General features: G+C 38.5%; 1 protein-coding gene across 4 annotated transcripts in view; it reads right to left on the bottom strand.

The window, feature by feature from the left end:
• Positions 1-18,831, bottom strand: part of TRPM3 (transient receptor potential cation channel subfamily M member 3) — a 417,155-nt gene that overhangs the window by 62,697 nt on the left and 335,627 nt on the right. For all 4 annotated transcript variants that reach the window (XM_017807295.1, XM_017807296.1, XM_017807294.1 and 1 more), the window contains exons 9-10: positions 8,924-8,996; positions 916-1,016 (exon numbers count right to left, since the gene is read on the bottom strand). In XM_017807295.1, the coding sequence (XP_017662784.1) occupies positions 916-1,016; positions 8,924-8,996 (174 nt within the window). The remainder of the gene's footprint in view (positions 1-915; positions 1,017-8,923; positions 8,997-18,831) is intronic.

Raw genomic sequence — 18,831 nt, 5'->3', positions numbered from 1 at the left:
ACATTTAAAGCAATGATATTTAAACAGAAGCTTTTCTTACTGTTATAATTTTTCCATGGGGAGTTGTAAATGCTCATGTAACGATAACATATGAAATTTTAATGACTATGATGAAATAAGTGCTACAGTAGTGAATATTCTGATAAAGGAGATAAAGGTAGAAATAGACTCCTTCTGGGTTTTTTTGGATGACTTCTACCACTGTAAAAACTGCAGCACAGTTTGGGAGTTGACTACTACTGTGCCCCATGCAGAGGAGTATTTATTTACAGCCCTATGACTCCTGCAGAGAAACTCTTCCCCTGTCTTCCCCGGGAATGATGTTGGCCAGGGACCCTGCCACTGGAGCACAGATGTGAGGTAGGCAGATTGATGCAGAGCAGCAGTGGGCACAGAATTAACACCACATGAGGTCTGGGGCACAGCCCATCTGTGGTGGCACTGCTGATCAGCTCCTGTGATCGATCTGACCTCCAACATTTATGCAGTCTATTTTTGGCATCAAATCATACTAGAATTCAGTATTTGCATATAGAAGCATATTGGTGGAAAAGCAATGTTTTGCTTTTCCTTTAATTTATAGCCTAGCACTGAAACATGGCTGTACACAGACATCAGTTTTTCTCACTTGTAGAATCATTGCTTGGCGGTATAAATCTGGTACTTTGCGTTTTTTTCAAAGATATGGTTTCCCACTGTTAAGGTGTCGCTAGATGTCACCATTTCCTTGGACAAGAAAAAACACATTAACGTCTCTGTCACTGTGCCTGCCTTCAGCAGCTGTGAATGGGAACCGCGTGTTCGGCTGTATTTTAAATTGTATTAAAATCACCACTGCCAACAGAATGGGTTTACTGTAGCGCAGGGTTTAAAGCGTTTCCAGTAGAAGATGCTGTATATATGTATATACTGTACCGGCCACTGTTGCCCGTAAATAAAGATCTGACTGCGAGCGATGTCTACTCTGTTCCAGGCTAGTGCTAGGCTCAGCTGGTCGGGAGCAGATGCGTTAGCCCCTTTGTATACAGATAGGGGTGCAGGCAGGAGAGAAGGAGAAAAAAGAAACAAGACATTAGACTCATTATGCCGTGGTAATTTCTCTTTCGTCAAAAGTCTCACAATGTCCCTGGCATTTCTGCAACTGATCTCATATTAAAACAAAACCAAACATTCCATTGTCCCTGTAATAAAATACTGGTTCTCAAATCTGAATCTATGGTTCTCAGGTTGTCTTGTAAACATTAATTATTCCCTCATATCCCACTTCAAAATACAGCATATACAGGCGACATTGGAAGATGTAATTTGTGGTGGAGTGAAATGGTTTCTCTCCTACCAGATAGGAAGCAAGAGAACAAGTCAGGAGGGATACTGACTGAGCTTCAGGAATACACACACACACACACACACACACACACACACACACACACACACACACACACGTATGCACACACACACGTATGCACACAGACACACACACACATATGCCTCTAGCAATTACAGGCAGATTTATCTCATACAGACACCACCAATTTCAGTAGTTGTGTGTTTTTTTGCACATCTTGTGCATTCCAACTTCATAAGAAGCATAGGAATTTCTCCTCTATCTTTTAGTACTGAGGGGTCTTAGTGGGAAAAAAATTCTATTCACATATGTAATAATCATGTAAGAAAGCATTCTATAAAGCTGGTGTCAGGGTATAATATATCCAAATTAAATAAGAAACTCTGCAGATGATAAGATGGGTTTGGAGCTGTTTGTTTTTGGGAGGGAGCATATGTTTTTCCCTGTAGTTTTAATGGACACTGTGGGACATTCCTGCCCTGCTGTGCTTTTTTAATATTTCAGCTGATTTGTAAAAATGAAACAGCATCTGTGCTTCAGTATTATAGGGAGAACTGGCCTGAATGAACTGATCAACCAAACAAATAAAGGGCCCTCTGACTTTTAACTACATATATGCTTGCAGTGGTTAGGTGATTGTATAAAGGCTTATTTTTTAAAGACCTCATACCTCCACTGTTTTTTTGTCTTATTAATTCTTATACTGCTATCATAGAGTGAGGATAAATAAAAGCTTTTCATTACTTCAAAGCATTTCTGTCTCCATTTCAGTACTATTGAAAACCCCTCACTGTTCCAGTTGAAAGTGGACTCTGAAATTGGGGGCATGGAAAACATTAATCTAGCTGTTGAAATTCTCTGTGAAGACCTTAATGAAAACCTTCATGAAGCTTAGCCTATAGTTTAATTTCATAACTTTCGACTTTGAAGATGTTGCCAAGTACTTGTCAATATCTACAGCAAATGTTTGGGAGACGGCTGACTGTAGATCATCCAGATCACATTCATACAGAAATGAGCTCTGATAAAAAGGTAGGCAGTGCAGGAACAGAACAACTGAAATAAATTAAGAAGAAAAAAAAAGTGAAAATATTTTTGTGACTTCTGTGAGTAAGAAGTAACAGGAAGGCCCCTTTGCATAAGACACAACTTCTCATTGCTATATACTACAACACAGACAAAAGCTCTCACAAGAGACCTCATGGGTGATGCCAATGACATCTGAAACTTTTGGAGTTTCTTACACAAGCAACACACAACATTCAAGAACAGAAAATATTTACCTTTGGGAAGGGCAAAAATGTCTCTACAGATTTATTTATTAAAACAAAAAAAAAGTACCCACAGTGAGTATGATAGTATAGATAGTAGAAACTAAGTGCAGAGAGCAAATAATGTTCTTCCCTGTTCTGACGCAAAAAAATAGATCTCCTCATTGGATCTCCTCCTTTCCATCCATACGCCTGTAGAAGAAGTGAGAGCTTCAGCAGGTGCTCAGGCAAGATCTTTGGTGAGCCACTGAGGAGGCACATGGGGCAGTGATGGTGATCCCACAGCCTGACACATTTTGCACATGCTAATTCTGCACATGCGATGAGGGAGCTCCACTTCCTCATTTTCCTAAACTAACTGCAGCCTACAGTCTGGGTAGGCAGGGGTGCCACCTGGTTAGAAACCAGAATTCTGGATCAAGAGACGATCAGATGGTCTTGGGGAGAGAATTGGGCTACTTACACTGCCCTCAGTTCAGCCAGAGGTCAAGCGAAATCACAGAGGCTTCAGGTGAACAATTTCTGAGCCGTAGCAGGGAGTCTTCTCCTGTTTGTGTCAAGTGATCCTTGCATTCCTGGGCCTTTCTGAGCTTTAGGAAAGATCCAGCTGCTGAATGAACACAGGGCCTTCTGGTGCCTCTGATCATATGAAGGAGCAACTGGCATGGGGTATGAGATAGTGCCTGCTCAGCAGTTCATCAGAATTGTTTTCTTTGAGCAGGCTCATTGCTCCAAATACTGAGCAGAGGGGAAAGCAAGCCATAGTGCAGCCTCTGCCCTTCCCATTTCCCTCAATGGTGCTTAAAGGTGACAGGTTTTCCTGTGGGTGCAAGTGCAGTCCCAGAGTTGAGGCTCTTCTCAGTGCTTGTTGCCATTACAGTTGATTACATTGTCTTGCAGAGCACTGCAGACATTTGACAGCTGATAGAAATGCATGGTTTCTCAGGGCGATTTTGTACTTCAGGTCCAAATCAGTTTATCAGCTAGGGTGTAGACAGGTCTGCATGCTGGGTCTCTGATGCATGTGGTGGGATGTGTGATTCTAGAGTAAAGTTTCTTGCTGGAAAGCCCTTGCATCCTTCTCCTCTTTCCTGTCTTCCCTGTGGGGTTTTCAGGTGAATGTGGATTACACTGATGTTACTTAAGAGGAGAAGGAAAATAAATGCTATAAAATTTTGTGCAGAACAGCATATGGGCTGTGGAGGCCTTTTAATCGATTTTATTCTAAGATGGAACTGATGACCTTTGTCTCACATGAAGAAGAAAGTATTCAGGTTATTTTAGGTGGAATTCTGCCTAGTATTAAGAAATATGAATAATTCCATTGATATAAGAAAAACTCCCCAGAAAAAAAGTGAGATGGGCTTTCTTAAGACACTGTTTCCTTTCAGTCATTTCCTTGATTGCATTCAGTGCCACAGTACACGAATTTGAGTCAGTAAGAAGAATCCAAAAAGTGATCTCTCCAAGAATGCATCTCACTCATGAGCATCACTGTAATGTACCCAAATCAAAGCCAAAGGATATTTGGGAAATAAAAAAATAAGGTGGAGTTAATAATCTATTGCATTGTATTATTTTAATTCTTGTAGCATACTTACTGCATCCAATAGTGTTTTAGGCAAAATGACTAATGTCTCTGTAATATTTACTCACTATCCTGGTATCTGGCTGATTGTAAGATATGTTTCTCAAAAGAATGTTTTAAGACCATGACTAATGTCTACAGTGTGACTCTTCCTCATTTAATCTGCTCCTAGAAGAATAGTTACATTTGGGATGCAATGCACTGATTCAGCAGTTTTTGGTATAGAATATTGTGGGATATAGATGGACTCCTGGGACAGCTGTTAGTTCATGGAGATGGTAACTTTATGTTCTTAGGCCGCTATCCAGGAGTGCTTGGTTATCTTGCATGGATTCTTCTGATAAAAAGTCACATGGTCTAGTCACAATATTTTGGGCCCAAAATGCAATACTCCTTGATGACAAAGCCTGGGACCATAAACTTGCCTCTCTATCCTAGGTTATCCAAGGTACACTTCAGACAATGAGTCTTGTGCCCTTGCAGGATACCAGGTTACTGAAAAGGTTTTATATACTTACTACTACAGGCTTTTATACAGTGGCTAAAGCTTACTGTGACCAATGTAAATCTCTAAATGATTCTCTGGGAATAGCCTATGACCTTAGTGCTCAGGAAACCAGAAAGCTGAAATGACACAAAACTGATCTACCCAGACAGAAGCGGTTGTTGGACACTCATTTCCACAATGCATCTAAGCATGTCAGTGTCCTCTTTGAACCAACATCTAAAGAAAAGAATTAGATTAGGGAAAATAGCAATCCTAACGAACTTTCTGCTCTGTGTCTCAGCAGGTCCTAGCTGTCTTCTATTTCAGCAGCTGTTTGCTGAAAAGGCTGGGTCTCCACTGCATTTTCTACAAAAATCTCCCTCGCATTTAGCAAATCAATTGACAATAACAAAGCTGATAGCACAAACAGCTGTAAGAGCAGTAACCAGATATCTGACCTAGCTCTGAAACCTGTTTGTGTCTGTGATTTCATGGTTGGCAGACTATTGCACTTTCTTCCTGGACCATCTGATACTACACGATGCCTATTCAAGGGGCATGAATCTTGACTTATTCACAGGCTGGAAAAGTATGCAGAGACATCAGATTTGCATTAGCCTGACATAGGCTATCTCAGAGGGTTACACTGCAACAATGTTACTATGCATATACCACACAGCACCTCTTACCCAGTGCTAACAGTTGCACTGGGAAGGTTTCTGGAGCACCATCTGAAACATAGCTGGTGCTAGTCTGCTCCAGACGTTGCAACAGCTTCGTGAACTGGGATCTTTCATGCCACTTCAAAACAAGTATTTTTTTAGAACATCTCCATATGCTGTCTTTAACTTCCCTGTCTTAATGCCTTCTGCTTAGCTAGCAGCTGCAAAAGGACAAAATCCATTACGCTTTGAGTTCCAACTGTTCAAGTTAAGAGAGCACAAACAGTTAAACTATATCTGCTTGCTACAAATTCATGCCGTTGGAAACTTACTTCCCACGTTTGCATTTCTCTCAAAATTAAAAAAAAAATAAAAAAAATAGAATAGAGGAATTCACAAACCATATGCTGTTGTGACATCCCTGCAATGTAAATTGATAACCACTTTGGATGCCGTTCTGTAGTTTATTGGAGATCATTCCCAATAAGGATAGATTTGCTGACAAGATTAAACAAGTTACTCATGAAAACAAACAAAGAAACAACATGTGATGCAGGGTTTGGGGCTTGCCGAATATCCTGTCCAAGACAGTTCCTGAAGTAGTAGTGTGTCTGGTGTGGGTTTAAAAGAGACTAGTTAATCACAAATTTTACACAGCACGTATGAATGATACTTTGTGTTTCTCAGTCCTTGCCCCCCTCCTCCCTGACCAAATCACTCACACCAGGGTCCGATGGGTAATTAGCTGGTATGCTCCTCTTGCACTATCAAGAAGTGCAAATTCCTCATCAGTGAGACTGAGAAGAAGTTACAAATAATCACTCAGTGGTTTCATACTTGGCTCTTTCCCCTTTTTTCACACACTGATGGAGAGTAGAAAGAGATTAATTCTTAAATCTAAATTTAAGAATTTTAAGATAACTCAGACCCAATACCCAAATCAGCTTACTTATTTATTTTACTTATTACAAATATTATTTTTTTTAATTATAGAGACATGTAAATGTGGTAAGTAAGTTTCCAATGGCATGGAATCCAATGGTATGAAAATTTCAGTGACATGAAAAAATATTTTACTTATTACAAATAAATTACTTATTACAAATCAGTAGACAAGTAGTTCAGCATTGCTACCTTAGACTTCCTGATTTGATCAAAAACCCAACTACCCGTCAGCCTAATGGAGTATTTACAGAAGGTCAGTATTTCTTTCAAAGTGGGACAGAACCTTTGTACAGAGATGTGAATAATTGTGTGAATAAGGACAGTTGACCTGCCTGAGACAAGAGATCTCATCTTTACACATATTGATTAAATAAGGTTATCTGGACTTTTATGCCTTGTGATCAGAAGCCTCAGGCTAATCAGAGATGCCTGATAAATCCAATCTAATGAAAGGAGATGTCAAAATTACTTACACAGATCCAGGTACCTCCTGAGTTAAGAGAAGTTCCCTATTATGTCTTGCACTATTAATATGAAGAAGAAAGGTAATTTTATTTTACTAGGGGGACAATAGCACCAATTAGGCACTTGCAAAATGGGTATTCCAGATCAGAGAGGACTAGTCATATACTGAAACAGCAACTATAGAACAGTTGCTCATGTAAATACTGCAAAAGAACATTCCAAATAGAAAACAATCCCTTACAGGTCTACAATTTATTTTCTTCAGCTTCCAAGAGTCAGTTTTTGGAAGACTCCAGGAACCTATGCTGGGATTTAGATCTTGAAAATAAACCTAGAAAAAGTGGAATCACAACTTTAAGACATTTTGTGTCTTACTAGTAGAACAAGAGCAGTACTTTCAGACATTGTCTTAAGAACAAATGTAAAGAGAATAACCTTCCAGTGAAAGGAAATGAAGGATTCAGTTTTATTTAAGATAAAAATGAAAGCTGCAATTAAATTATTTCCTAAGGATAAAAAAAGAGGAATTTGGTGATGGATGCAATTCTTGTTCTTGCTTCGAATTAATTTATCTTTCTTCACTTTGATTTATATTTTTTCTGTGTGAATGCAGATGGCTAAAATTCCTTACCTCTGGGTAGCAGTAGCAAAATAGTCATGTTGGCTGTAGGACAAACAACTGATATCTTGATTGGAATGATCAAAAGAAGTGGAGTAAACAATACTAGAGAAGCCTAAAAAATTTCTGTAGCTACTGTAGCAAAGTAAGGACAGTTCTTTTCCTTGATTGATAGCTATCAGCTTTCAATCATATTTTTGAAGTCACCAGGGCTTCTTCCCTTTTCCTGTTCAGACCTTTGTTTTAAATGTTTGAAGTAAAATTTTTTAAATGGGATTAAAATTGCACAGAAGGCAAAATCCTATTTTGTATGGTTAGGTGAAAGTTACTCAGGCCTTCTCTCTTCATATAGCTTTTGTGAACCTGAACAGGAAGAAACTGAGAGGAAAACTGAGCCCTGGAACAAACAAGAATAATGGCGATTACCTTTTGAATAATCAGTAAATCTATTACATTTTCTGTTGCGACTCAGATTCAGGTCTGACCCACCTGTACACTCTTATTCAGGTGAGGGGGTGATCAAGAGTATACTGACAACTAACTGTCGATGAGTCTCATGAAGTTTAAGTTTTCCTAATTACCTTTGTAATTCCATTCCCTCATGTTTCTAAGATTGGTCCTTAATTTTGTTTGGTATGCCTTATTCTCTGTTTTTAAAATCAGTATGGTCAGTACTACATAGCACAAACTAATCAAGACAGCAACGAGATGACCATGGTGATTAATGTATGCAGTTTGTGAAAATCTCTTTTGGGGGAATACCATTCAAATGGAAGGCTAGAACATACCAGTCATTGTTTAGGTGAGTGCCCTTGACTGGGAAAATTACATGTTCTCTAGAGCCTTTAAAATCTCACCTGTTTCTGTATTTGCAAGCAGATACTAAATTACCTGATTATATAAGATTTTGAAGGAAGCTAAGCTAAATGGTGGGTCTGCAAGACCAGGGTCTATAAGGAACTGTAGCAACAGCAGATTTATTGTGAGAACTCTTCTAAGAGTGTAAGTGCAAAATGTAATGGCTTAGAAAGATTTAACAACCTGTCAAGTTTAAGATAAAAACCCCTACTACCTCAATAGCTGAATTCTTAACTCTACCAGTGACGCTGGAAGGAATCCCACACCATTTCTAGACTTTCCTAGGATAACTACAAATAACTTTCTACTTTGACAATAGAGCTGGTTTTATCTAAATGGATGTTTTAGCCATCAAGGTAATCTAAGTCTGAGAAGTTCTTAGGCTGTCTTCTTGTGAATACTCACCTTTTCAAGTAACTGGTGGGGGGTCACCACTGATGTTTCTTGTGACACATTTGCGATTGTGGGTGGAGAACAAAAATTCATAAAGGAATAACATCAGCTATTTAAACACTAAAGACAGAGCTGGGTTTGTATAAAGCCGTTAGAGCGACAGGTATACTTCAGTTTCATGGTATAGATTTGCCATCTTGATAGAACAGGTATCATCATTAATGAAGGTTTCAGCACAGGACAGACACAGACTGGATTGATACAGACTCAATGTGGGGTGAAACTGTTACCTTTTAGTAGTGCTGTCAGGATAGCTAAATCAATATCCTGATGTCCTTCCGATCCCATGCGAAAAACTGTGATCTGAAATGTTAAAAGACAACACTGTGACTGAAACCTGAGCAATTTTTAAAAAAAGAACATAAATCAGGGCAGCATCACTTGATTGTCAAAATGTCCTGATGGCTACAAGATGATCTTACTTTATATAGGAGAAGCTTATTATACTAACATATCAACACTAACACATGAGTATTAACATATCAGTATTTTTTATGACATAAAATTTACTAGAGAAATTGTATTAATGATCATACGGGTAAAGTAAGGTATTTATTGACACTTAAAGGGGGAAATTAGAGATGAAGCAATATTTTTATACTAAATAGAGACATTAGGCTTCGTGTTCCCAATAGATTACAAGGAGGATTTAGGTATATTATAAGCTGTGGACCTGATGGATGGCACATGGCATTGAATAAATATTGTCAATTGAAATTAGCAATATATTCAGTGATTGACCTTGTGATTTCATATAGCAGTAAGTTAGATAAATAATCTAAGAATTATGCTTCTAGAAGGTCCAGAAACATTTTTAACCATGTATGGTCAGTGACATTTCACTGTAAATGACAGGGTTTGAGGCAGTGAGTAAGATACACAATTCATAAAGAATAAGAATGAATATAGTGCATCTGCTCTTTCTATCCAGATTCACTCTTGGTTAAGACTGCACTGAAACATATAGAAATGTAAATCCTCTTGCTCCTTTTGTTGCCATGGCAATAGTTGTTCTTGGGCTTCCGCTTCTTGTGAAGCAACAGAGACTGCAGCTTTTTACTAGAGCCTTTCCTTTACTCACGAAAACTATGCCATCATTTTGATCTGAATATCTGTTATCTTGTTATATTATATTTTTTCTCCTGTCAGTATGGACTGCCTCAATTCTTTTATTTTTTTTTTAAATAGATACCTTTAATTAGGAATTGTGTAAACATATTTTATACCCATATTCAGCAACATATGTTGTTTCCATGTTCCTAGATTGCTATTCATACAGCAATGTTGCACTGGAGCAGCATCTGGTATAGAGCAAACATCAGGGCACAAAGACCTGTCTACCATCACAGGGGAAGGAGACCTATGAAGTCTCAAGGCTAAGGCAGCACTTTGGTGATAAGCTTCAATTTGACAGTTGAAACAGTGCTGCAGAGCATATCCCAGGAAATCCAGTGTAGCTTTCCTGTAGCACCTATTCTACCTTCATTTGATCTTAGAGGTTCAGGGTTTTCAGAGGGAGCTAAGAGGATTTGGCATCAGTGACAGTAGTATAGCATCTTAGAGGCTAAAAAGGCAAACTGGATAAAGTAATAGGAAACTGTCTTAGCTCAATTAGTCAATCAATTTAGATGATGTCTAAAACAATTAATATAAGAAAGCATAAGTTAGGCAACCTCCCCAGCTAAAGTATCCTGTTTTCAAGTTAGACCCTTTAAAGTATTGCTGAAACAAATCATAAATGACACTTTAATGAACTATTTTCTCTCTCCCTCCAAAATTTGCAGATGTTTCTGGCAAACTACTTGATGTCTATACCCATACCACAACTTTAGAATAGAATAGAATAGAATAGGAACAGAATAGTTGGAAGACATCTGCAACAATCATTTAGTCCAACTGCCTAAACAAAAGTTAAAGTATGGTATTAAGGGCATTATCCAAATGGTTCTTAAACACTGACAAACATGGGCATCAAGCACCTCTCTAGGAAGCCTGTTCCAGGGTTTGATTACTCTCTTGTAAAGAAAAGTTGCATGACAGTTTTCCAAATGTTTTTCTTATTTCCTCAATGACTGGCAATGAAGCTTTCTCAGCACTGACAGCAGTGCAGTCAGTCTACCCACAGGTAATGTGAGTAGAAATACACATTTCTGCGTATTTCTCATCTCAAAACATAACATGGGAGCTGATGAGGTCAGACTCTCTACTGTACGTGGTCATGGTGTGCTTCCCATGCCACAGATGACAAACTTGGAGGTGCCACCACATGGCAAAATGCCCTTCTTATTTTTTAAGGCCAAAGGTGAGGCAGTCTGCACAATGGGGTCTGGACACACTGAACAACAGGAGTTAAGAAGAGGAATAAAGAGCATCTCAAACAAACACAAGCTCAGTGAAGTCCCAGCTTAATAAAGAGGCATTATATAAATTGCAAGTACTGAATGGCTTATCACCACAGGAAAATTAAAGTAAGTACTTTGCATATATTAGATCACATATAACCTTAAACTTCCAATTTCTCTTTCACTCCTCTTCCCTGCATGCATCAGAAAAATAAACCCAATTCAGCAGAACAAAGTGTTGGTGTAGTAAAAATAAAATAGAACTAAGTAACTTCGTCACATTAGGATAAAAAGCCTGTCTTTCCACAGCAACTGTTGCTTTATTATTATTTTTAAGATGCTTAGCATAACTCAAGTAGTAAAATAAAGAAGATAAACAATGGTAAAAAAAAAGAACGGAAATTGAAAGAGTACTCAAACTCATACCAGAATTACTATAGTTTTGGGATTGTGTCCAAAATTTAACTAGAATTTTAGACAGAATCAAGGAAAAATATGATAATTCACAGAATCATATAATCATAGAATTATTTATTTTGGAAAAGACCTCTGAGATCATGAAGTCCTACTATTAACCCAGTATTGCCAAGTCCACCACTAAACCATGTCCCTAAGTGCCACACCTACTCATCTTTTAAATACCTCCAGGGATGGTGACTCAACCACTTCCCTGGACAGCTGTTCCAGCTGTTCAAGATTCGCTTGACAGTTTGATAACTCTTTCAGCGAAGATTTGTTTCCTAATATCCAATCCAATCCCCCATCTTCTGCAACTTGAGACTGTTTCCTCTTGTCCTGTAACCTATTACCTGGGAGAAGAGACCGATCACCACCTTTCCACAACCTCCTTTCAGGTAGTTGTAGAGAGTGATGAGGTCTCCCCTGAGCCTCCTTTTCTCCAGACTAAACAATCCCAGCTCCCTCAGCCGCTCCTCTTCCGATTTGTGCTCCAGATCCTTCACCACCTCCATTGCCCTTCTCTGGACAAGCTCCAGCACCTCAATGTTTTTCTGGTTGTGAGAGAGACAAAATTGAACATAGGTCTCAAGATGTGGCCTCAACAGTGCCAAGTACAGGGCATGGTCACTGCTCTGGTCCTGCTGGCTGCACTATTGCTGATACAAACCAGGATGACATTGGCCTTCTTGGCCACCTGGGTACATTGCTGACTCATGTTCAGCTGGCTGTCAATCACATGTCAACTTAATTTGAGAATGTTGTGAGTTTAGTATCTCAAAGACTCAGCTAGTACTGTAGACTTTGGCCTTTTCTGAATGTCTGGAATCTTTTAGGACAGTAAACAGATTTATTCAGGCTCTCCTTAAGGATTAGATAAACTGTAACTATCCATAGCTGCTTTTTCTCTGTGGCAGAAGCACTTCTCCTGTTCGAGGTAACCAAACTTTTGTCCAGAGAGATGCTCAGCAAGTAGGACTAACCAAAGTTAATCCTGCTGCATGAAGCTATCAGTGAGAACCCAGCACCAAACCCAAAATCCCACTCTGGCTAGAGCCTAGGCTGATAAGCAGACAAAGCTGCATGAACACAGCAGAAAATCTGACTATGAGTTGACCACTTTACACTATAAATATCTGTGACCATATTTCACTATATGTATCTGTGACTGCTTTACACTAGAAACATCTGCAGCCATGAAGGTCTTTCGAGCTATCCCTCCACAGCAGCTGGCTGGGTGGCAGCCATCTCTCCTTGAGCAGAGACGCAGGGAGATCTGCTACCTGACGCCAGACATTGAGGGGGTTGATAAGTTATATCTTTTTGCAAGCATGCAAGATTTAAAATGTATATAGCAACCTTTAATTTTTGTAGTCAGAAGCATGGGGAAATACAGACATATCCTAAAGTATTTATGAAGACTTTACACTTAGAAATGTTCAATATCTCGAGCTATCAAAAAACCTGTCTGTCTTGCTGAAGACCTATTGTTCTGGTGTTTTCTTTTCTCCCAACTAACAGATAAGAATTTCATGTTTGCCATATGCTTATCTAATTTCAATGAGTCATTAGTGTATCTCACAACTTGCTAGTGCCATTTACAGGTACACTGGTAGGTGAGCCTCTACAGAGAACTGAGAAAAAACACACTGGAGCTGTTAAAACAGGACATTGACTGGAGCCCCATTAGAATGGGCTACAGATGCTACTGCATTAAAAAAACTGCTGTGCTAAAGGAAAATATCTGGGTCAGTAACATCTATTCCCATCTAGCTCTTTCTGGATGAATGTCTGCCACTGAGATGCAAAAATAACAGTAAATTAAACACTTAGAAACCCATTCAATAACTCATTACTAAGAAAAAGAATAAGCCATTCTAAGACACAGTGCCTAAGAGCTTTTCACCTACCTACTGTAGACCCTTTAAGCCTGTTGTTGAGTCCTGGACTTTGTACAACTTGAGTAGAAAAAAAAAAAAAGAAAACCAACATAATAAAGCATATATATATGGAATCCAGGACATTTCATTATAAAATAATAAATTCTCCAAAGTTTGTGTTAAAAAGTCATATATGCTTAAGACCTGCTTACCTTGCCAAAAGAAAACAAGGAGTAAGAGTTGTAGTTTTAGTCATACTACCACTAGACATTCTTCTGCATTGCTGTGAAAAAGGAAGATTAGTTTAAACAGAAATTTTCTCTATGCTGATCTGTTTCACACCATAGCTATGAAAATGTTTTCTATTCTCCTGAGCATAATAAAATTGTTTTAGAGAGTATAACTACCATTTACCCTAATCAGCTATTTCTTTTGAGCCAAAAATCAATTTACAGCCAAAGAAGAAAACCCCAAAATCAAGTACTCTTTTTCCTCCTAGGAATTTGGGCTAGAATATTATCTCTGTATAGCTGGTATTTTCAATTGTTGATGTTAAACTCGATTATTGTAAAATAACAGTTTATTCTGTTCCTCTGCACCACTTTGGGTATTTGGGGGATGGTCTTTTTTCAGTTTTCTTCTTTCTTTACTCAGTGTTCACTGGTTTGAAATGACTTTTTTCAGGTAATTACCTGAGTCACCTCAGTGAACAACTGTGACTTCCAAGAGAAAGCTCTTTTTTGAAACATATTTTCTTTTCTTCTTTACAAATATAATAGAAGCTGATGATAACATCCCCTACAAATACAAAACTCTATTGCACTGCACTTGAAGAGTTACATCTTCAGATAAAGACATACCTAAACTAGATAACAGAAATGCTTCTGAATCATCAATAGAGCTGCAAAAATCAACCAGGTGCAAAACCAGTGTTGACAGATATCCAGATTCTTGCGAAATGTCTTGATTTCTTTGAGTGGGCCCATAGTGATCTACTTGCCAAGTATAGCAGCAGCTACTTTCAAAGCCAGAGGCAGCTGGGCAAGGGCCACCAGCTCTGTGGCGTTCCTTTCAAGAGGATGTGCTTAGAATCCAACAGTCAAATTTGTGTCATAGACTACCTTTCATTTGCTTCCACAAAAACTGCCTGAGTAAAGTGCATAAGAGTTGCCCTGAAAAACACAAGGGACACGTGCCTCCCTAGCCCCCCTCCAAAAAAATCCAAAACTAACCCATGAACAAACAAACAAACAAACAAACAAGAAGCTGTAAAGATCCTCTCTCTATCTCACTGCAGATTTTACCAAAGGATCCTAACAGGAACTTTCAGGAAAATGAACTACCTGTCCTCATTCTTCCTAGGAAAATGTGGTAGGAAATCACTGAGCCAAAGAAGACCTTCTCTGCAAGCACAATGATTACAGCACACTGTGCTACTTGCCAGTGATAATTACAGCCCAGCAGGGCAGAAACCCAGTTTTCAGGCAGTGCAGGTAAAGAGTCAGAAGAAAGAAAGCAGCAGGATTGAAAGCAAGGTGGGAGGGGGATGAGGGGAGTGCTGAGGGAAGCAGGAGGAGGATACTATCTGACCTTGGACTATATCAAAAGCACTTGTTTTAAAACTGCTCTGCTTTCTGTTTAGAACCAGTTCCATTCTTGTTTGACAGGTTACACCCTTTCCCTTTGCTGTACATCGTTTCTGGCTCTGCAGGGTCAGTTTAACCTTATATGATTAATTCAGTCATTTGTTTTCCTGCCTCAGTGCTGAATTATTCTGCATTGAGCTTCTATAGGCAAAGTCAGGTAACACTGTTTTACCTGAGAGCAGTGAATACCAAACAGATTTTCAGAGATTATTCACACACTGAGTGACACTGCCGCTCAGGATTTCCCATGTTCTATATGAATGTAAGTGCAGGGTTACCTCAGACATTTAAATTACAGCTGTCCATATGCAGTCCATAATGGCAGCTGCCAATTCAAAGGACCAGCTAAGATAGGGATACTTCAAATAAATGCTGAGGAGGGAAGATGATGTGAAACAGAAGGCAAATGAGTTCATAGGTGAGACAACCTCTGCAACGGTAGGAGCACTGACATACCTAAGAGAACAAATTACTGGTTGTGATAGATTGCAATGAGTGCTAATAATTCTTGGAACTTGTTCCCCTACCCTCAATAACTGTTCACATTTCTGTCCCTTACAAATCTGGGTGAAACCTGTTGTGTGTGGAGACAGCAGGACTGGTGCAGAAGATGGGCAGAAGCAGTGCTAGTGTATGGATTAGCAAGTCATATAGACCTACAGGAAATTCCTTTACAAAAATAGAGTCCTCTCTAAGCCAGCATAACTGTGTCATAACTGGATATATAAATGAATAATTTTCATCAATATGAGCTGCTATACTGTGAACAGCATGTACAGGTTTGTATTCAACATGGGCAAAGCTGATTTCACCCCTGCAATGAGAAACAAGAGCAATAGGTAGTAATAATTAACTGCAGATTTCCCAGGCCATAGGATGAAAACTAACGTAAAAAACTGTTTTGAAATAGTTTAAATAGTCAAAAATAGTTTAAATAGTTTAAATAGTCAAAACATGAGTCCTTGCCTCCTACCACAGCACTTTTTTTCTAGGATTTATTCAGAAAGACTCCACAGAGATTGAAGAGCTTATTCTGTTTGCGGCCAGTATAAGGGCCTAGGATTAAATTTGAATAGCTATGCAGCATCAGGCTGCACTTGGTATTTTTAAAATATTCTCTTACCCGCCAACATTTATTTTTTACAGTGCAGTTAATCTCAACCACTTCAAAGTATGAAGAGTGATTAGAAATATGCTTAGATTTTTAGTATGTTATTTGTGTGAAGAGGGAGGAAAACCCACCAAATCAGGAGGGAAAGTGCACAACTGCACAGAAAGACGTTTTATCATCTGTCATGAAGGAGACAAGAGATGATGAAAAACAGTGCTTTAAACCTCAGATTGACAGTGCCTGCTGCTTAGACAATGGACAGCTGAAGATGAAGGAAAAAAAATCAGGGTAGAAGTGATGAAAGCAGAGAAAGTAGACAAGTGTGCTTACCTTACCTACTTAAGCGTCCTAAGGATGCTGCAAATTATCCATGCTTTTAAAGATGGAGTTGTTTCTCATTATCATTTCATTATGACATCAGTAGAAACTATATGGTGACTTAAAATAATTCAAAATTTTGTTTTCTGCTGCCTCCAGAAAATTTTTGAGTGTCTTTAAATTTCACTTCTGACAGTAAGGAATTTTTTCATATGCATCTCAGTTACATAAATCAGAAAGAAAATATCTCCCTTTTCTACAAAAATGCAGATGCAATTGAGAATGAAATGTGGAACTCTCCTGTTTTAGAACACAGGTTGATTCAGCAAAATAGGCAGTTACTTCCAGAGTACATGTTGACATTTATAATTTAGCTAAGCCTACCTAAATATTTCAGAGGAAAATTACCCTGAAAAGATAAATGAGAGTTTGATAAAACAAAACATTAAAGGAGGTCAGTTATGCAAAGTGTCAAAATGGTTCAGATAAGAGGGGAAAGCATTTCCTTTTTTCTTGGAAGGAATAATCCTGTTTAACACAGGGGAAAAGCTCCTTGATGTGGAGGCATAACACAGATCAAAGTGAGCAGGTGAGTCAATGCGTAATACTGCAGAAGAAAGGGGATGGGCAAATAAGAGAAAATTCAGGAATAGAAAGATTAAAGAAAATTGTGATTAGGGAAAACCTAAATTAAGTAGTTTGCTATTCTGAGGAGTACAAAAGAGAATTCCAAATGAGGAAATACGAGGGAGCAGATATGAGGGGAGAAGTTTGAATGTTGTTTGCAAAGTTTTTAAATTTTACATCTCTTTCTGCATTGTGCCAGCACTGCAACATTTCATGTTTTAATCTTCCATAGACTGAATGTCTGGTAAAAAGCAGGGAACAAGCAAAACAATCAGTGTTTATAAAAAAGGCAGCAATTCTGCAATTAAGGATCTGTCATTTCACTAAAGTTACTGTAAATTTTTGGCTTCCCCTGTATTTGGTACCTTTTCTTCCACAGCTGATACACCATTAATGACTGAAGAGAACAGACTGCGGAAATCTCACAGCTTTGTCCCATTTAAAAGACTTTATATTTTATGATGTGCACATACTGTTTAAGTCTTACAGCACTGTCAATATTTTGCAATGGAATATGCATATTTTCCAGTGGAATAAATAACCAAAATGTTTCGGTAGTAAACCCATTTGTTTTCCCACATACAAAAAGTTTCATTCAGGTATGTTAGAACATTTATGACTCTGTTCAGATAGTGAAATACCAGTCCCTGATTTTAAAGTTGTAGATACATGGGTAAATATAAATTGTAGGTCACAAAGCATACAAACAGGGAAATACAAGTCAGATGTTGTCCTTTAAATCACTGGGCCGTGCACATAAACAACTGTGATTTCATGCAGACTTGCAGTGTTGAAACTTAAGAAAAGCCAAAAAGAGAGAAATGGTTTTAAGTGCCGAGATAAACATTTTCATTCAACCATTGGTGTGACTCAAGGTCTTCCATTACCCTGAGTCAGACAAGAAATGTGGAGGAAATGTAATGTAATGTAATGTAATGTAATGTTATGTAATGCACTTTCTGCATTTTCTGTTATAGACAGAATTCTTGGAGGTATTAGCAAGATACTGGCATTATAGATATTCTTCTGAAACATGAAGCGACTTAAACAGGTAGAAAGGGATCCAAGCAGTACAATGGATAAGGTAATGAAGCTTTATCACCTGGAAGACTGACATCTGAAACCTAGAGTAATAGGAGTTAAGACCAATTGCAACCTAGTATATAGGAGTTTATTAACCTCACTGTCTCCAAAGCAGCTGTTGTCCAGAACCTTTGATCCACTGTTGATATAAGAATCATACCTAGGTTATAGCATATCCTGGGGAAAAGCATGAATAAAATGCTTTTAAAGGAGATATTAGTTGTCATGTAACCCCATCAGACGGGTATTTCTCCCAGAAAGTGCTCTTCTGACAGATATTCGAGCACGCAAGACTGGAAGGGTTAGAGTAAACTTCTGTCTATGTGTGTGCTTGAGCTCCTGAGTAAGACCCATGTGTGCACCATTTCAGCTTTATTTTTTATTTAGTACCTCAGTTTTCTCTGGTCTCTTTGAAGGCAGCTCATTCTGGGAAACAAAGAACCGTCAGCAAATCACAGTCTTAGTTTCATTCTTGACTAAATGGGCTCCTTTGAGCACCTCGCCTTGGATCTGCTCTACTGTTAAACTAATAGTCCTTGGTAGGACAATTTCTGTATAAAAAACAAAGAAGACTGCTCTCATTTTGGGCTTTCAGTGAGATAATTTAACCTGTAGCCTGTCTTTTGCTCACAGATATTAAGCAATGTAAAACTTAACTGTTTTTCAAGGCAAAGT

The sequence above is a fragment of the Lepidothrix coronata genome, unplaced genomic scaffold (genome assembly GCF_001604755.1).
Source record: "Lepidothrix coronata isolate B3197 unplaced genomic scaffold, Lepidothrix_coronata-1.0 Scaffold18, whole genome shotgun sequence".
NCBI lineage: Eukaryota > Metazoa > Chordata > Aves > Passeriformes > Pipridae > Lepidothrix > Lepidothrix coronata.
This window is presented reverse-complemented; position numbering and strand designations above follow the sequence as displayed.